Source organism: Notechis scutatus, chromosome 10 (genome assembly GCF_049901735.1).
Source record: "Notechis scutatus isolate UNSWTSFEM ecotype Mainland chromosome 10, rNotScu1.2, whole genome shotgun sequence".
NCBI classification, from domain to species: domain Eukaryota; kingdom Metazoa; phylum Chordata; class Lepidosauria; order Squamata; family Elapidae; genus Notechis; species Notechis scutatus.
Window position 1 is genome coordinate 7,181,496 of NC_142018.1, and position 18,356 is coordinate 7,199,851.

General features: G+C 38.2%; 1 protein-coding gene across 1 annotated transcript in view; it reads left to right on the top strand.

Moving 5' to 3' along the window:
- Nucleotides 1-18,356, top strand: part of SMARCA1 (SNF2 related chromatin remodeling ATPase 1) — a 42,723-nt gene that overhangs the window by 15,083 nt on the left and 9,284 nt on the right. Inside the window, exons 10-22 of the mRNA XM_026674647.2 lie at nt 768-877; nt 3,382-3,608; nt 4,269-4,390; nt 5,255-5,407; nt 5,606-5,738; nt 6,261-6,409; nt 6,625-6,744; nt 8,121-8,231; nt 8,343-8,456; nt 9,078-9,200; nt 12,695-12,827; nt 15,301-15,419; nt 17,251-17,463. Coding sequence (XP_026530432.1) covers nt 768-877; nt 3,382-3,608; nt 4,269-4,390; nt 5,255-5,407; nt 5,606-5,738; nt 6,261-6,409; nt 6,625-6,744; nt 8,121-8,231; nt 8,343-8,456; nt 9,078-9,200; nt 12,695-12,827; nt 15,301-15,419; nt 17,251-17,463 — 1,827 coding nt within the window. The remainder of the gene's footprint in view (nt 1-767; nt 878-3,381; nt 3,609-4,268; nt 4,391-5,254; nt 5,408-5,605; nt 5,739-6,260; nt 6,410-6,624; nt 6,745-8,120; nt 8,232-8,342; nt 8,457-9,077; nt 9,201-12,694; nt 12,828-15,300; nt 15,420-17,250; nt 17,464-18,356) is intronic.

The following is an 18,356-nucleotide window of genomic DNA, read 5'->3' on the forward strand; positions in this document are numbered from 1 at the left end:
CTCCCACTACACTTTTTAAACACTTTTTTACAGTGCTTTTCAACCCGTAGTACACGAACCATCGGCCAGGTAGGCATAGCATGGGTTAAAAAGCACTGTATAGAATTTAGAGTGTATAGAAATTTATTGGTTCGTGTCTTCCCAGCATGGCTTTTGAAGGAATGTGTTTTCTTTTTTAAAAGCAAAGCATTCCATTTCCGCAATTAAAAATGAAAGGAGTTTACACAATTCCCATAATATCAGTAAAGCTGGGGATTATGGGCAATGTAGTCTGGTATTTAAGGTAGGCAGCAGAAGCTTCGTAGTAGTCCTTGACTTGCAGACAGTTGCTTTAACAACTGTTCAGAGTTAACAACAGACTTTACTTACAAATCTGTCTTCGAAGTTATGACTGCTACCCTGCACCCCCGTGGTCACATGATTGCATTTTGGCAACTGGCTCATTTACAGCTGCTTGCAACACCCCACAGTTATTCGACCACAATTTGTGATATTTTTTCCCAGTTTCCAGAAAATACGCCCATTCCATAGAATGGATTCACTGTAATGATTATTGGATTTGCTTAATGACCGTAGTGTTTTCCTTTACAACCAGTGTAAAAACAGTCATAAATTTGAGTCACATAGCACCTATCACCATAGCAAGTTACAACCACAATTCCAGTTCCAGTTATCATACTTTGAGGACTATCTGTACAGGGAGAAATGTGTGAAAAATCTGGAATATCACTAAAATGTTTCCTATGTTTTTCTTGTTTTTTCCCCAGGTTTTGAAGCCATTTCTGCTACGGCGCATAAAAGCTGAAGTGGAAAAAAGCTTGCCTCCTAAAAAAGAAGTAAAAATTTATCTGGGCCTCAGCAAAATGCAGAGGGAATGGTAAATTTTAAAAATCTTACACTACGAGATTGATACACTGATTATGTGATGCACGCAAGGTAGTCCTTATTAAAACAATTGGCAGTTGAATATATCAATGTCCCGGAAACTCTTTTAAGTTGTCCTTAATATTTGTTTTATATTTTTCTACGTGTAGGATTAGATTGGATAAATTTTAAGTAAGCTATTTTAGCTTAAGCTATATTGCTTTTCTCTACTTCGCACTTTAGTTTGGGACAATAATACAGTATTACTCTACAAGATTCTCTCCTACACAAAAACATTTGCTAAATAAATGCTGAAATTCAAGTTATTATCACTAGATTAGTATTCCCCAAGTGTTGGCTCTTTTCTCCCCTGGAATTCTGAGACTTGTAATGCCAATAGGTTAGGAATGGAGGAGAATATATTTTTTTTAAAAAAAGAAGTTTTACTGTTGTTGGTTGGTGTTCAGAGAAACATAAGGTAAGAATTTGACTTGAGAAAGGGGAGAATGAAAGTTTTAATCTTAATACACCTAATTGCCCTGCCTTTAATGGGCGTATTTCTTAAGGCCGATAAATCTGTATAACACATTCAGAATCAAGAAGTTGCCATTCCCTTCTGTTCATGAGCAGTAGACAGATGGTCTGGTCAAATGGGAAGCAGCTAGTTTAGAGGCTCCCTCCACAACTGCAAAACTGGGGCAACTTCCCTTTCTCCTGTTTTTAAACTATGGGACGAAAATGTGTGTGGCCATTTTGGGATTAATAACATGGGAAATTGAGAGGGCCTCACCCACCCCTTTTATTCCAGGGTTCTCCTCTTGGTAGCCAACAGTTCCTAGAGCATTAGTGACCATTTTTATGTTGGTAGCACAAAGAAAAAGGGGGCGCGATGGCTTAGCGGTTAAAGACACTGAGCTTGTCAGCTGGAAAACTGACAGCCCAGGTTCGAGACCCAGGCACTGCTCGACAGGGCGAGCTTCTGTTCCTGCCCCAGTTCCTGCCCACCTAGCAGTTTGAAAACATGTAAACGCAAGTAGATTAATAGGTACCACCTCAATGGGAACATAACAGGATTCTGTGCACCTTTGGCATATAGCCATGCTGGCCACATGACCACAGAGAATGTTTTTGGACACCCCTGGCTCCCTCGGCCAAGAAACTGAGATGAGCATTGCACCCTAGAGTTGGACGTGACTGGACAGAGAAACCTTTACCTTTAGCAGAAAGAAATGAATTTAAATCTTCTATTCACTCTCTTGCTTGTAAAGTTAGTTTAGCCTCAATCAATCGTGAGATTGGGGCTATAACTAGCCTTAGCCCCCATCAGTTACTGAGTTATAGTGTTTGTGTGATACCCTAATATCCCCTTGAGCTCAGTATATATGTATGTATGTATGTATGTATGTATGTATGTATGTATGTATGCAGTATATATGTATGTATGTATGTATGTAGATTTTCATGGGTACATGTATGCAGGTCTTGGTGTGTTTGGGTCTTTTCCTGTGTAAGATTGAGAGTATCTTGGCGACGTTTCGACGAGGTCCCACTTGCCATCTTCAGGCTGGTGCTTTCGGCTTCGTGCTTGTGCGAGCAAAGCGTGATTGGAGTGGCCATCTCTCTATAAATACAGCCAACGACCCAGGAGATTACAGCACAAGACCCAGGATGTCACAACAACAATAGAACTCAGAAGGTCATCACACAACCCATTACCCAGGTCGTTACAACACAGGAGGCTGATAGACACACAGCCAATACCTCAGCCACACATGTTCTTACAAAAAAGCCAACCAATCTGCAAACATCAACTCCATCAACCAATCAAGAAATGACAACACAGCCAACCTCCCCACCAGTATTTATAGAGAGACGGCAGCTCCAATCACGCTTTGCTCGCACAAGCACGAAGCCGAAAGCACCAGCCTGAAGATGGCGAGTGGGACCTTGTTGAAACATCGCCAAGATACTCTCAATCTTACACTGGAAAAGACTCGAACACACCAAGACCTGTGTGTGTGTGTGTGTGTGTGTGTATGTATATGTATATGTATCTTTTCTTTTCCAATATCCGTAGCTGTTACCCTGCAGCAAATATCAAATTTGATGAGTTTGCAGAAACAGTATAGAGTTCTCAGGCTTGAAAAACTCTGTTAGAGTGTGAAAATAAAGCAAAGGAGATTAATGCTGTACAGCAGGGGTCTCAAAAACAATTTACCTGGGGGCCGCTGGAGGCAGAGGCTGGGTGAGGCTGGGCTGCATAATATTATACTTCATATTATACTTTATATTTATATTATACACTAATATTATACTTTCATATCACGGTGGGGGCCACAGGATATCGTCCTGCGGGCCGCAATTGGCCCACGGGCCGTGTGAATGAGACCTCTGCTGTACAGTGAGTCACATACAAATGGCCAAACAGGGATTTAGATGACCAAGACTCGTTTGTCCTTTATATATTCAAACAATGTGTTGTTCCTTTATTATTAAATTATCCAATTAACCTTACAGGTATACCAAGATCCTGATGAAAGATATCGATATCTTAAATTCAGCTGGCAAAATGGACAAGATGCGGTTGTTGAACATTCTGATGCAGCTGAGGAAATGTTGTAATCACCCGTACCTGTTTGATGGTGCTGAACCAGGCCCTCCTTATACCACTGATACTCATTTAGTGACCAATAGTGGCAAAATGGTTGCCCTGGACAAATTACTATCGAAACTCAAAGAACAGGGTAAGGCAGATTATCTCCTTCCCCTTCCTCCCAGTTTTGGCCCAGTGGGACCCCTTGTGGGACTTCGGTGTTGTAGGGTTCTGTGTTTTTTCCCCCCAGGGACTTCTATTCTGCACAATCTCTGTATTATCTTATTTTTAATTGTTTTATATTACACATTGCCAGCATACAGTGTTTTGGTCCATTGGTTAAGGCACCAGACTAGAAAGAAAGAGGCCCTGAATTAAAGTCCCACCATGAAAGCCATGAAAGCCAGCTGGGTCACTTAGGTCCAGGCACTTTCTCTCTTAGCCCAACCCAACTCACAGGGTTGTTGTGGAAAAAAGAAAAGGAGAAAGGTGTGTTGAATATATTTGCTGCCTTATTTGTAAAAATAATAAAGGCGGGGTAGAAATGAATGAATGAATGGATAAATGAGTGGAATAAAAAAAAATTGCCCAGTTGCGATGCAGCTGAGTGACTGCAAATTTAATAAATGATCAGTTTCAGATTCATCATGCAGTTGATGAAGATCCACCAAAGTTACCCATGATTCCTTGGTCCTATTGATATCAGTAAATGTTCATTCCCAGACATAATAACTATTTAATGTAGATGCTTTTCATTATCCTTAACCCAAAATGTAGTTAAAGGTGCTTCAACCACTCCTTTGTCCCTCAGGTTCCAGAGTTCTTGTTTTTAGCCAAATGACTCGCTTACTGGATATTTTGGAAGACTACTGCATGTGGCGAGGTTATGAATATTGTCGCCTGGATGGGCAAACACCGCATGAGGAGAGAGAGGTGGGAATAATTTGTCTAGTCCCTTGAACATTCATTTTCTTCTGTCCTCGACCCAAACGAATGTTTCTTCACTGTTTTCCTGAGTACCAATTTGCTGGGTCAGCAGTCTATCTTCCATCTGGCCTTATAAACAGAGATTAATTTTTCATTATTGCCTTCTGTGTCATTCAACTTTCTAATTTGGACTTTCTAGTTTCAGCTACAGGTAGTCCTTGACTTGCAACCATCATTGGAACTGGAACTTCCATCACTAAGCGATGGCAGTCATTAAGGGTGTTCCGTCTGGTTTTATGATCTTTTTTGCCATGGTTATTAACCGAATCACACACAGTTGTTAAGTGACTCCACTTTCTCCTAATGACTTTACTTGTTGGAAACCCGCTGGGAAGGAAAATGGGGATCACGCAACCTTGGCACGCTGCAATGACAGTTGCTGAGGGCTTGAATTGCAATGTTGTGCAGGGGCAGATTGTAAGTCATTTTTTCAGCAACATCGTAACTTTGAATGGTTGCTTAAATGAATGGTCCCAAGTCGAAGACTATCTGTATCCCTTCAAGGGAAAATAAGTGAAAGGCCCATTTACAAAGAATGGGGGTGAGAATCCCCTGTGCTGCTTGAAGATCTCTTATAATTCACAGGCTGGGAATCCAGTTGCATGTGGACCTGCTTGGAGAGGTGAAAGAAAGAGTTTTGATTCCCTGTGCTTCTATCATGGCCATAGTTCTCCCTGTCTTAACTATTTTAGAAACCACGCAAAACAACAAGAACAAAAAAAAAAAAAAAAACAGGTTCTTGATCCCTTGCAGGAAATTTTTAATAGTCTCCTTTTTAAAAAAAATATCTTTTTTTTTTTTTTTTTTTAGGAAGCAATAGATACCTTTAATGCTCCAAACAGTAGGAAGTTCGTTTTTATGTTGAGTACAAGAGCTGGAGGCCTGGGGATTAATTTAGCAACAGCTGATGTTGTGATCCTCTATGATTCAGACTGGAACCCACAAGTTGATCTACAAGCGATGGTAAGTGGAGACCTTCAAGGTTTATTTCTGGGGCAGCTGCATTCTTTCATATAAGATAACTTTAAAAAAAACATATCATGTAAACACTACATTTGGAGGGTTGATTAAAATAGACTAAATAATGATACATTCACCTTTGCCTTTAAATTGGTGTTCGGCATCTTTTCACTTACACCTTTATTAATTTACCCTGATTAGGATCGTGCTCATCGGATTGGTCAAAAAAAGGCCGTGCGGGTATTTCGGCTCATCACTGACAACACTGTTGAAGAGAGAATAGTAGAAAGAGCCGAGATAAAACTGAGGCTGGATTCAATTGTTATTCAGCAAGGTACGGTTTGATATGTTTATAGTATTTGATATGTTTATAGTATTAAGGCAGGTACTGACCTGCATCATTTGGTAGTGAAGCTAGAAAAATCTCATTTCCTTTGAGATGTTTCCCTCCTTCAAATTTAAAACAGAATAGGAACTGGAGTTAAATATGTGAGTGTTTCAGTATCTGTCTTTGTTTTCTAGTTTTGATGTGACTTCAGTACCAAATAAATGCTTTGCTTGATATGTGCTTAGCAAGCATATTGTGCTGCTGATCAGTTAAAATTTAATGGTCCTGTAAAAGTTGGATAATATCCTGGTGCTAACCTCAAATTGCACATATCAAAGTCAATCCTTTCTGTAAATCTTTGCTTTAAATTTGGCACTAAGATGAAACCTTTAACTTTGCTGTTGTACTTCCACTTTTTTAATTGTAATTTTATTAAATGGTCTGCTTAGATAGGGATATGACTTTATAATTCTAGTGTAGAACTCACAATGGGTTTGGAATTAACATTCTTTGTGTTCTGTGTATTAGGAAGGCTTATCGATCAGCAGTCTAACAAACTAGCAAAAGATGAAATGTTGCAAATGATCCGTCACGGAGCAACACATGTCTTTGCTTCCAAAGACAGTGAACTGACTGATGAAGACATTACTACTATTTTAGAAAGAGGTGAAAAAAAGGTGAGATAATGTGGAACGTAAATCACCTATACTGTGCCTTGTTCATTTTTTCTGCTATCTGTAATAAATATCAGCTCTGAACTAACCGGGGAAAAATATGTTATAGCTTAGCTAACTTTTCATACAGACTGATTAAAATCAGCCATAGTATTTATATACATGAAAAAGACATTTTCTAAAAATGTGCTCTCTCTTTTTGGTACTTGTGACTTTAGACAGCTGAAATGAATGAACGTTTGCAAAAAATGGGTGAAAGCTCTCTTCGGAACTTCACAATGGACACTGAAATGAGTTTGTACAATTTTGAAGGGGAAGATTATAGAGGGAAACAAAAGGTATATTTTTAATATACATGGGGTGTTGCAATTGCATGAATTCCATTACAGAGAATGCTTTTTGATTTCAGTAATATCATAAACATCTTAAAATAAGCACTGGATGTTGCTGGGGTGAAATTCTAGGCTCTCATTGGTTTTACACACACACACACACACACACACACACACACACACACACACACACACACCACAAATTTAGGTTGGAGTGTACTTGTGACTGGAAAGTCTATTATCTTCTGAATGTTGCCTGAGATGCAAAGATGCAAGCCAATGCAATCCTTGGTTGCATTTACAGAGGGATAGAATCAAGATCACATGAAGTGTTAGTGCTGCTTTATAATACCTTAATAAGTTTTGGTCACAATATTATAAAAAAGATGTTGAGACTCTGGAAAATGCAGAGAAGAGCAACAAAGGAGATTAGGGGGCTGGAGGCTTAAACATATGAAGAACGGTTGCAGGAATTGGGTATGTCTAGTCCAGTAAAAAGAAGGACTAGGGGTGACATGATGGGGGGGGGCATTGTTCCAATAGTTTAGAAGTGCCACAAAGAAGAGGGGGTCAACTTATTTTCCAAAGCATCAGAAGGCAAGACAAGAAACAATGGATGGAATCTAATCAAGTTCTCCTAGAACTAAGGAGAATTTTGCTAACAGTGAGAACAATCAACCAGTGGAATATCTTGCCTTCAGAAGTTATAGCTGCTCCATCACTAGAGGTTTAAAAAAAATTGGGACAGCTACTTGTCTGGAATGGGTATAGGGTCTCCTGGTTGAGTAGGTAGCTCAGAGAAACTTGAATATGTATGGACTTCAATGCCCAGAGTCCCCCAGCCAGCATTAAATCAAACCATTATTATTTTTTCTTTAATCACCAAATGTCTCTCCCCATTAGTTTTGCTCTTAATGCATACAATAAGCGTAGTCCAACCAGTGTAGAATGTAGGATGCATGAAAGTGGTCCAAAAAATAATTATACTTAGGTCCAGGTGATGGATGCCTGGGAAAATGTATCCTAGTCAAGTTCATAATGGAATTCTCAAAAGAGTCCCATGAATGCAATTAATTTTTGTTTCTCTGAAGGAAACTGTCACCCAGGCTCATGCACGTGAAACAATGTATGTGCTCCTTTATTTCTTAACTTTCTCAAATTCAATACTGGTATGGTTTAACACATGGCAAGGAAGTTCATCACTTCTCTTTACTATTCATGTTTCAATATTCTTTTTCTGTTCAGAAAAAGATGAAAAAAATACAGAAAGCATTAATCCAGCGCACCACAATTTGTTCAGATTTTTGTAAAGGAAGCACCTGTGTCAGCAAGAACCTGACAATCTTCCCTGCCCTTTTAATGAGTTTATTTGTTTTTTGTAGCTGAGCATGATGGAATGGATCGAGCCTCCAAAACGAGAACGCAAAGCCAACTACGCGGTGGATGCCTATTTTAGGGAAGCTCTCCGTGTCAGTGAGCCTAAAATCCCAAAGGTCAGCAGTGTAACCTTCTCCGTTACACAAAGAGCAAATATATTCATTTTCATGAGCGTGCAGATAAAAATTAGAACATAGCATTGATATTGTATGTGTTTAATTTCAAAGGCTCCGCGACCGCCCAAGCAGCCAAATATTCAAGATTTCCAATTCTTTCCACCGCGGTTATTTGAACTTCTTGAAAAAGAAATCCTCTATTATCGGAAGACAATAGGCTATAAGGTAAGAAACTACAACCTTAATATTAAATAAATAATATTCTAATATAAATACCCCCCTCCCCCTAATTTACAAAGCCATCCTTTTTAAAATCAACTTTGTGTAGCCCTGGCCCATTCCAAACAGGATATAGGTTATTACACAAAACACATTTTCACTGCCTAAGCGCTGTATTCCTGCTGTGTCTTCTCCACACATTACACACATGTGTCCTCTCTCTCATATATTCATGATACCCAGAAGCTTTTAGAAGCTTTAAAAAGAGCTCTGGACACGTATTGGCTACTTATATATTGCTATTACTGGTACACTTGTGTCGAACAAGTGCCTGCGAGCCATCGAGGAGGAAGGGGAAAGAGATGAATTATGATAGGTTATGTTCATCTTGCCTGAAGAACTTTCTGAGGACTGTAAACACAAGTAAAAAAGAATGTTTCTCTACTATTGCCCTGATACCAGAGAAATATTTCCACTCCTATCAAATCCCCAGTAGATGAAAAATGCATCCATCTTGCCTTTTGGCATTTCAGAGAAAGGCCATAAAGGGAGCTGGACAGACCTCTATCCAGGACCCTTAATAGCATTTGCTCGCTTACTATTCATTCATTTCATTGCTGGTTTTAGGTCCCCAGGAATCCTGACCTTCCGAATGCAGCTCAGGTGCAGAAGGAGGAACAGCGGAAGATTGATGAATCGGCTCCTCTTTCTGCCGAAGAGGCCGAAGAGAAAGAACGGCTGCTCACCCAGGTATATGGCTTCTGGGCTTCACGTTTATTTCTTATTTAAAAAAAGAAGAAGAAGAAGAAGAAGCTGTGATTATCAACCTGTCTGGCTTGCTGTGCAAGACGTTACCATAATTACTCCCTGGAAAACTGCAAATGCTGCCTCATCATATGGATTAATTTGTAATTGCGTTGACTCGAAGGCAGAGTTGGCAGGTCTACGTGCAGCTACCCCCCCCCACTCCATCCCCAAAGGGAGGGAAGAGGGAGTAATTGAGATATTTAATGCATATATTTTACACTGAAACGCACACATTCTCCCTTAAATAAGATAATGTTGTTGACCATAACATTTCAGCCATCCCCTACAGCTGTTGGAGGCAGGAAAAAAATAAAATAAACGTGTAAGCCCAAGCTGGGGAAAAAACCCCACTATCAACAAAAGAGGATATTTGTAGCTCAGGGCTGAAATGAGGGGTCCTTGGTGCTCTCTGAGCTTGGTTGTTTTCTTGCAGACGTTTCATTACCCAAACTAGGTAACTTAATCAGTACAGGCAGTCCTTGATTTATAATGCAATGGAGTCCAGCATTTCTGTTGCTAAGCAAGACTTAGTTAAGTGAATTTCGGCCCATTTTATAACTTTTCTTCCCACAGTTGTTAATTAAATCAACTGCAGTTCTTAAATTAGTAACATGGCTGTTAAGTGAATCTTGCTTCCCCGTTGACTTTGCTTGGCAGAAGGTCGCAAAAGGGGAGCACGTGACCCCAGGACACTGCAGCCGTCATAAATGTGAGTCGGTTGCCCAGTGCCTGAATTTTGATCATGTGACCATGGGCACGCTGCAACGGTCGTAAGTGTGAAAAATGGTCTTAAGCCACTTTTTTCAGTGCTGTTGTAACTTCGAACGGTTACTAAATGAACTATTGTAAGTAGAGGACTACTTCTGCTAGCACTGATAACGTTACCTAGTTTGGGTAATGAAAGGTCTGCAAGAAAATTGCCAAGCTCAGAGAGCACCGGGACCCTCCTGAAAAAAGAGCTGTCCATTTTAAGTTGGTTATGCTCTGAACTTGTGTTTGCAAATGTTGAAAGAGAAGGAATTATAGTCCTCTGTTTTTAAAATGCAATTAACAAAGTTCTCAGCAGCTAAGTAAAGGTAGAAAGTGGGAATTCGACAAAGAGAACAGTTGAAACTGACACAGTTCAGACTGAATCTAAAGGTTTGGCTTTTACCTAAATAAACCTGTCGTGCAACTGATTACTATTGACTGACCAATCCTGAGTTGAGGACTACCAATAGTGGATGGTTCCAGGCACTTTATGTTTAACATTTCATCAGTAACTTTCTGGCACAGTCTACCAATTTGGATTTTGTTATGTTTTTAATGAGTGTTGTTGAATCAGTCTAATTACTGGGCTATTCAAACATAATTTTTAACACGCTTTGCATGTTATGAGATAGGAAGCATAGATCTTTGTTGCATTTTTCTCCAACAAAATATAACATTCTTAATATATCCTTCTACTGTATATTAGCACTTAGGCTTATATATTAAGGACACATATACTTGAATCCTCCACTTGAAATGTTGACTTAACAACTGTCTTTTGATCATTTAAATTGCCAGTGTCAGATGAAGTGAATCTTACAATGAAAATACAGATGGTTCCTAATCTCTTTACAGACAGAGTAAACATTTTTTTACAACACTGTTTAATGTTTGAAAATAGGTACATAAAACATCTGAATCTTTTCGCCCTTGTCTGTTTACCTTTCTTTTTACATTTTTCTATCCACATATTTTTGATTATGTCAAATCAATACGACCGTCTTGTTCTTTGTTTGAAAATATTTTTATTTTTACACTGGTAACGCCAAAATGGTAGAACATCAGTAAAAGCAAAGAAATACAGCTTCATGTTAAAGGGTCCATTTCAGCAATTATCTAAAAATATACAGCTGTTTCAGCAGATGGTAGCAGCTGTTTGATATTGTCTGGGTTCTGAAGTTAAATAAAATTGAGTCTGATTAGTACATGGTAGAGATTCCTACAGGAAATTCCAGGTTTGGAAAAATTTGAAGAAAATTATGCCACAAAAAGACCATGGAAAGCCACTTCTGTATTCTATACTGCTGAAACAAGACCAAGAATGATGTATCCCTAGTCTCCCAAAACTGGCCTCAGCTTGAAAGAAACTCTGCATATGCAAAATGTTTTTTGAATTTGAAGCGACCCCTCCCCAAATACAGGTAGTCCTTGACTTACGACCACAATTGAGCCCAAAATTTCTGTTGTTAAGTGAGACATTTGTTAAGTGAGTTTTGCCCTATTTTACTACTTTTCTTGCTACCGTTGTTAAGTGAATCACTGCAGTTGTTAAGATAGTAACCTGGCTGTTAAGTGAATCTGTCTTCCCGATTGAATTTGCTTGTCAGAAGGTTGCAAAAGGTGATCACATGACACCGAGACATTGCAGTGGTCATAAATATGAACCAGTGGCCAAGTGGCTGAATTTTGATCATGCTACTACAGTGGTCATAAGCGTGAAAAACAGCCACAAGTCACTTTTTTTCAGTGCCGTTGTAACTTTGAATGGTCACTAAATGGTCACTACAGTATGTTGAGGACTACCTGTATCGTTACTCTCTGCATTTGGCAAATATTTTAAGTCCTCCCAAAATTGAAGCTTGAAACATTTCTGAATTCTTAGAACAGACTGTTTCTGGCTGAAATGTTTGTTGTGTACCCTGGCTGGTTTTCAATAGATCTGATCTCAGAAATAAGTGTCATATACAGAATTTACAGTAGTTCTGCAATTGGTCAAACACTTGATTATCAATGGCACACTATATAAAATATTTGACATTTGTCTCTCCAGTAATTAACTTTGGTTGCTGCCAACCTTTAGAGGTCCCTGATTATAATGGCTTAAAAGTTTAATGTTGTTTAAGGAACTGTTTTTAGTGCCAATTTTTTGTTTATATTCCTTCCATAGTCAGTAGGAGATTTTTTTTTTCATGCCCCCCCACTCCATATTTTATCAAAAGTATGCATGGGGATTGTCTTCCCTTCCAGGTGTTAATTTCATTCACCATTTGCTTTGTAAGTGTTTGAAACAGAATGTTCCTGTATTTAGTTCCAGAAGATTGCCTGTGACATTTGGACAAGTGCCCTCGTATTCTTGAAGGGTTTTTCTTTTTGTTAGTTACTTGTAATTGTTCAAGTGTGATACAAGTGAAAGCCCACTAAGATTCGGACTGAACTTTGTTTCTTTGGAGACTTGCCATTTACAAGCATGAATAGAACAACTTCTGCATGAGGAGATGTGTTTAAAAATAACTCAGTTTTTTATGACTTGAGTAATAAACCCCGGATAATAGATGTTTATGGAAATACTGCAAGATCATTAACCCCTGTAATTGTTATGTGACATTGTACCAAGACATTAATGAGCAAATCCAACTGTATCCTCCTAAGATGCCAGATCTGACAAAAACAACTTCTTCTTTTAACAGGGTTTTACAAACTGGAACAAAAGAGACTTCAATCAGTTTATTAAAGCTAATGAAAAATATGGCCGTGACGATATAGACGATATTGCCCGTGAGGTGGAAGGAAAGTCACCTGAGGAAGTTATCGAGTATTCAGGTGCGTTAATCGTTCCTTGATTAATTAAGAATGATTGCGAACAGTTCATTTTTTTTCTATTGGGTTACCTTTGTAAGTCTACCAAGGATAGAGAAGTCTGAAACAATGTGGAAAGAAGGAAATGTGTCCTGGATGGAAAGATTTAAGATCTCCCGAGGGATTATGCTGAGGTTGATGCCCCATAACTCTGTAGCTGTTCCTGTTCCTGCACTGATTGAGTTTTACATTATAGAACATAGAATAATAGAGTTGAAAGGGACCTCAGAGGTCTTCTAGTCCACCCCCCTGCTTGAACAGGAGACCCTATACCATTTCAGACAAATGGTTATGACATGTTTCACTTGACAGTGCTGTAGCTGGCACGGCGGAGGGAGAGTGGCTGGATTTATTATTCCTTTCTCCTGACAGCATTATAAGGCTGATCACTATTTGGTTGAGTTACGGGTTCACAAGAATCCCAGGTGCATTTCCAACGTAAACACAATTCTGCTTTGCAGACTCGGCCATATTTTTCAAGGGCTGCAGCATTCTTTACAATATTTCCCATCAGGGGTGGGTTTCTACCGGTTCTGTCCACCTCTGTAGAACCGGTAGCTCTGAAGAGCAGCAGACATAGAACCGGTTCTATGTCTGTTGATGTTTTTGCCCACCCACCCACATGCCCACCCGGGCTCTTACCTGATCTTTATTTCCTGATTTTTCAACTTCAGCTGCCGAACGAGGCACAGCTGCAGTTAGAAAAGCAGGAAAAGAGGGTTGTTTCAAAGGCTGCTTCTCTGGCAGGCAGCTGCTGATGACGATTTACAGGCACGCGGCTCCCAGCCTGCAGGGAAGCTCGTAAATCCCGAACAGCTTGTTAACCCTGTCGTATCCCACCCCTGTTTCCCATCCTTAAGAGTCAAGGGTTCTCACTTAACAGCCTCTTCTCCCTTCTACACTCCACTCCCGATGCTATCATTTGAGGTCATCCTGTGCCCTCTATTTTCACACATATAAGGGCCTTCATATGTAGAGTTGGGTGCTGAAGCCACATTGTTTCCAGAGCAGTATCAGGCACAGCTGGTACATATATTTGAGAAAATAAAGAATAGTTGCTTCTTAAATGGAGAGTAATTGGCCCAAACCACCCTTCCAGTTCCAAAGCTACAAATTCTAGTTTCAAGACTTACATGTGTATATGCCCAGATTGGAATTAGGGAGAAAAGAGGTTGTTTCATTACTAATACCTGTGGCACTTGGAATGGTGCATTGTTTCAATAATTATAATGTGAGAATGATGGAGATTAAAAGAAGAAAATGGAAGAAGTTGCTATGCTCTAGCAAGCTCTGAACTCCTATAATACTTTAAGATATCATTTAATCTTGTAGTTTTCAGTTATGAATTAAAAACAAAACACCCAAGCCTGTGTTATGCTTAGTTAGATGCTCTCATAAAGAAAGAAAGCATTTCTGGTTGTTACGTCATGTACAATGTTGACATAATAGGTTTTTGTGATGATATTGGCAAGACTGAACAAAAGTTTAGCCTTTACCACAGTCCCTGGATTCCCTAAGAGTTTAATACAAAAATGGATAAAATTCTGTCTTTTGTACAAGTTGCTTTGATGGCATCTTTTGAAATGTTCCATTTGCAATTGTTCGACACCAACACCGAAAACTCAGAAGAAGTTATAGCCCTCTTTGAGGCATTTAGAGGAACTAGCAGGTTCACCCTAAAAAACTGAATACTGGAAAAATTGGGACACAATATTTTACACAATACTTTGGAATTCACTATCATAAAATATAGTGCTGGCTGTCAGCTTGGCCAGCTTAAAAAAAAAAGGGAGGGTCACTGATTCAGGGGGATTCAGGGGATCACTGGCTCTTTGCCTTGATGGCACTGGATCTGCCCCTGAAGACTCTCCTGGGAAACTAATGGGTTCCTTGCACAGTTGGTTGGCCACTGGGAAAATAGACAACTCGACCAGATGGGGCATGGTTTATGTTTTTACAGCATAGAGTCAACTTGAAATGTGGGAAACTGCATCTTGTAGCAGAGAAGATAAGATGGAAAGGCCTGTTGGCTTTAGTCTGTACCTCTTTTTTCTGTTTCTCTTCCACCCTCCCTTGAATAACACCTAATCAGATTTAAACTTAATTGCTTATTTTAAAGTTACATTTTCCCTCCAGCTTATAATGCCCTCTTTGAAGAAATGTCTGAAAAAATTTGTAGGAAATTTGGATTGCTTCACCTACTTATAAAATTCAGTCAGATACGTATTTTCTTTCTTGTTTTGAATTTCTGAAAGATCTGAGAGCATTGGCATAAAAAAGGTTAATGGCGTGAAATATATTTCAGAATATTTAAAACATTTTTCTACACTGTAATTTCATTTAGCTCAGCTTAAGGAACTCGATGCTTTAATTGCTTTGAAGTAATATTCCTTTTATTATGGAACATGTAAGATTATTATTATTATTGTAATTTCAGCTGTATTTTGGGAACGTTGCAATGAACTCCAGGACATTGAGAGGATCATGGCTCAGATTGAAAGAGGAGAAGCCAGAATACAGAGGAGGATTAGCATCAAAAAAGCACTGGATGTCAAAGTAAACCTGTCCATTAATATTCTCCTAATTAATCTTGTCCTTCAAAAACCAGCAGGTGGTGATTTTCCCCAGCTGACAAAATTATTCTCTGTCCTTTCCTAATTTTTCATTTCAAAACTTCCTTAACCAATTTAGAAGTAGGCAAATTTAACCTTTGTGTATGTATTTATAAAGCTGTAAGAATTAAAATGCCCCAATATATATTAATTTACATCAAGTTTGTGTTAGACACTTAGCAACCACATAGATACTTTTTCTCTCTAACAATCTGTCCTTAATCTGGTATTTCAAATTTTCCAACAGTGCAGCCACTGTAACTGAATCCATCCACGTTATTATTGTGTAAATGTACGCAACCCAACTCCCAATGATTCTTTCCTTTCTTTGCAATAATGGTGAATATCTGTATCTTGGGTATAGGATGACGGTGAAGGTTCATTCTCCGAGCTTGTGGGTTGGTTTCCGAATGTTTCATTACCAGGCTAGGTAACACCTTCAGCAGGATTTAGGGAATATCAGTGTTCTTCTGTTTATAACGGCTTCGGGTGTGCGTGTGTCAAGTAGGAGTCCTGTGATGGGGTCATCAGGTGAGGGTCATTGGGAGGTGAACTGGTGGTGGTGGGGCTTGCATAGATTGGTTGAGGGTCAGTGCCGTCTCTGGTTAGCTGTGTGGTTGATTTAGATTCTGAAGGGTTCGTAGGCTGGTTGTAGGAGCCTACGAACCCCTCAGAATCCAAATGAACCACAAAGCTAACTAGAGACAGGACTGACCCTCAACCAATCCACGCAAGCCCCACAAGCAGTTCACCTCCCAATGACCCTCCCCTGATGTAACCTCCCCATCACAGGACTCCCACTTGACACACACACACACACGAAGCATCTCCTAAATTCTGCTGAAGATGTTACCTACCCTCATAATAAAAAGTTCGGAAAACAACTCACAAGCTTGGAGAATGAATATTCACCCTTTCTTTTCTTCGTTAAAAGCCCCTCTTCTTTTTTCTTCTACTTTCTCAGCATTAGAGCCATTTCCAGATGGCTAAGTCTTCACATCATGTCTCCAAAACAGGATAATTTGTCCCAGTATAAGCACAATGCTATTCTGGTGTTACATCACCAGTATTAAGACCTTAATACTTAGAACTACCAAATACATTTTGAGCGGAAATGATTTTTTTTGTTTTGACCTTGGTGTAATTACAGTGAATTTCCTGCCGTTGAAATAAGAGCGCATAGCTATTGAATGAGATGCTGACAGAAATGCCTAGCAGAAGAAATCTGATACATGCATATATGTTTATATGTTTATATGTTTATATGTTTTATATATATATATATATATATATATATATATATATATATATATATATATATATATATATATATATATATATATTATATTATATTATATTATATTATATTATATTATATTATATTATATTATATATTATATTATATTATATTATATTATATTATATTATATTATATTATATTATATTTATTATATTTATTATATTATATTATATTATATTATATTATATTATATTATATTTATTATATTATATTATATTATATTATATTATATTATATTATATTATATTATATTATATTATATTATATTATTATATTATATTATATTATATTATATTATATTATATTATATTATATTATATTATATTATATTATATTATATTATATTATATTATATTATATTATATTTATTATATTATATTATATTATATTATATTATATTATATTATATTATATTATATTATATTATATTATATTATATTATATTATATTTATTATATCTTTTTATAATTTTTAGATTGCAAGGTATAAAGCCCCTTTCCATCAGCTGCGAATTCAGTACGGAACCAACAAAGGCAAAAATTACACAGAAGAGGAAGATCGGTTCTTGATATGCATGTTGCATAAAATGGGATTTGATAAAGAGAACGTTTACGAAGAGCTAAGACAGTGTGTGCGCAACGCACCCCAGTTCAGATTTGATTGGTTTATTAAGTCCAGAACTGCCATGGTAAGAAAGGGTCTGCTGATGCAGTCTTGGTTTATGTGTGCATGTCTTTTCTTTGGCTTTTTAACTCCTTTTGGTTTTACAGATCTAATTGCGTTATGCTATTTTTATTTTGAAATAGTTAACTACAACTTATTTTGAACAATGGGAAAAAATATTAAAAATCTGCTTCTCTTGAGCTGTTTTGCTCTGGTGCCACAATTGTCATATCTGTATGGCTATGCATTCCCCATCTAAGAATATGTGATGTCCAGATTTCAGAAGAGTAAGAATAGAGATGGAAGGGACCTTGGAGGTCTTCTAGTCCAACCTCCTGCTAAAGCAGGAAACCCAATACCACTTCAAACAAATGGCTATCCAGTCACTTCCTAAAAACCTTCAATGATGAAGCACCCACAACTTCTGAAGGCAAGGCATTCCACTGGTTGATTGTTCTCACTGTTAAGAAACTTCTCCTTAATCCTAGGTTGCTTCTTGATTAGTTTCCATCCATTGTTTTTTTTTCCTGCCTTCAGGGCTTTGGAAAATAGGTTGACCCCCTCTTCCTTGTGGCAGCCCCTCAAATACTGGAATACTGCTATCATGTCACCCCTAGTCCCTCCTTTCTCTAGACTAGCCAAACCCAAACACTGCAACCGTTCTTCATATGTTTTAGTCCCCAGACCTTTAATTATCTTAGTTGTTCTTCTCTGCACTTTTTCCAAATCTCAACATCTTTTTTGTAATCTGTGCAGAAACTACATCAGGAACTGACATAAATTAACACTGGCATCCTAAGGATGCTTTTTCAAAGTACTTTGTCTCTTTGTTAGAGACAAAGAGAGTCCAGTTGCCTTTTGAAAAAGCACCTTTGGGACAATCGTGACCTGGATGACTGAGAATCTCCATAGACATAA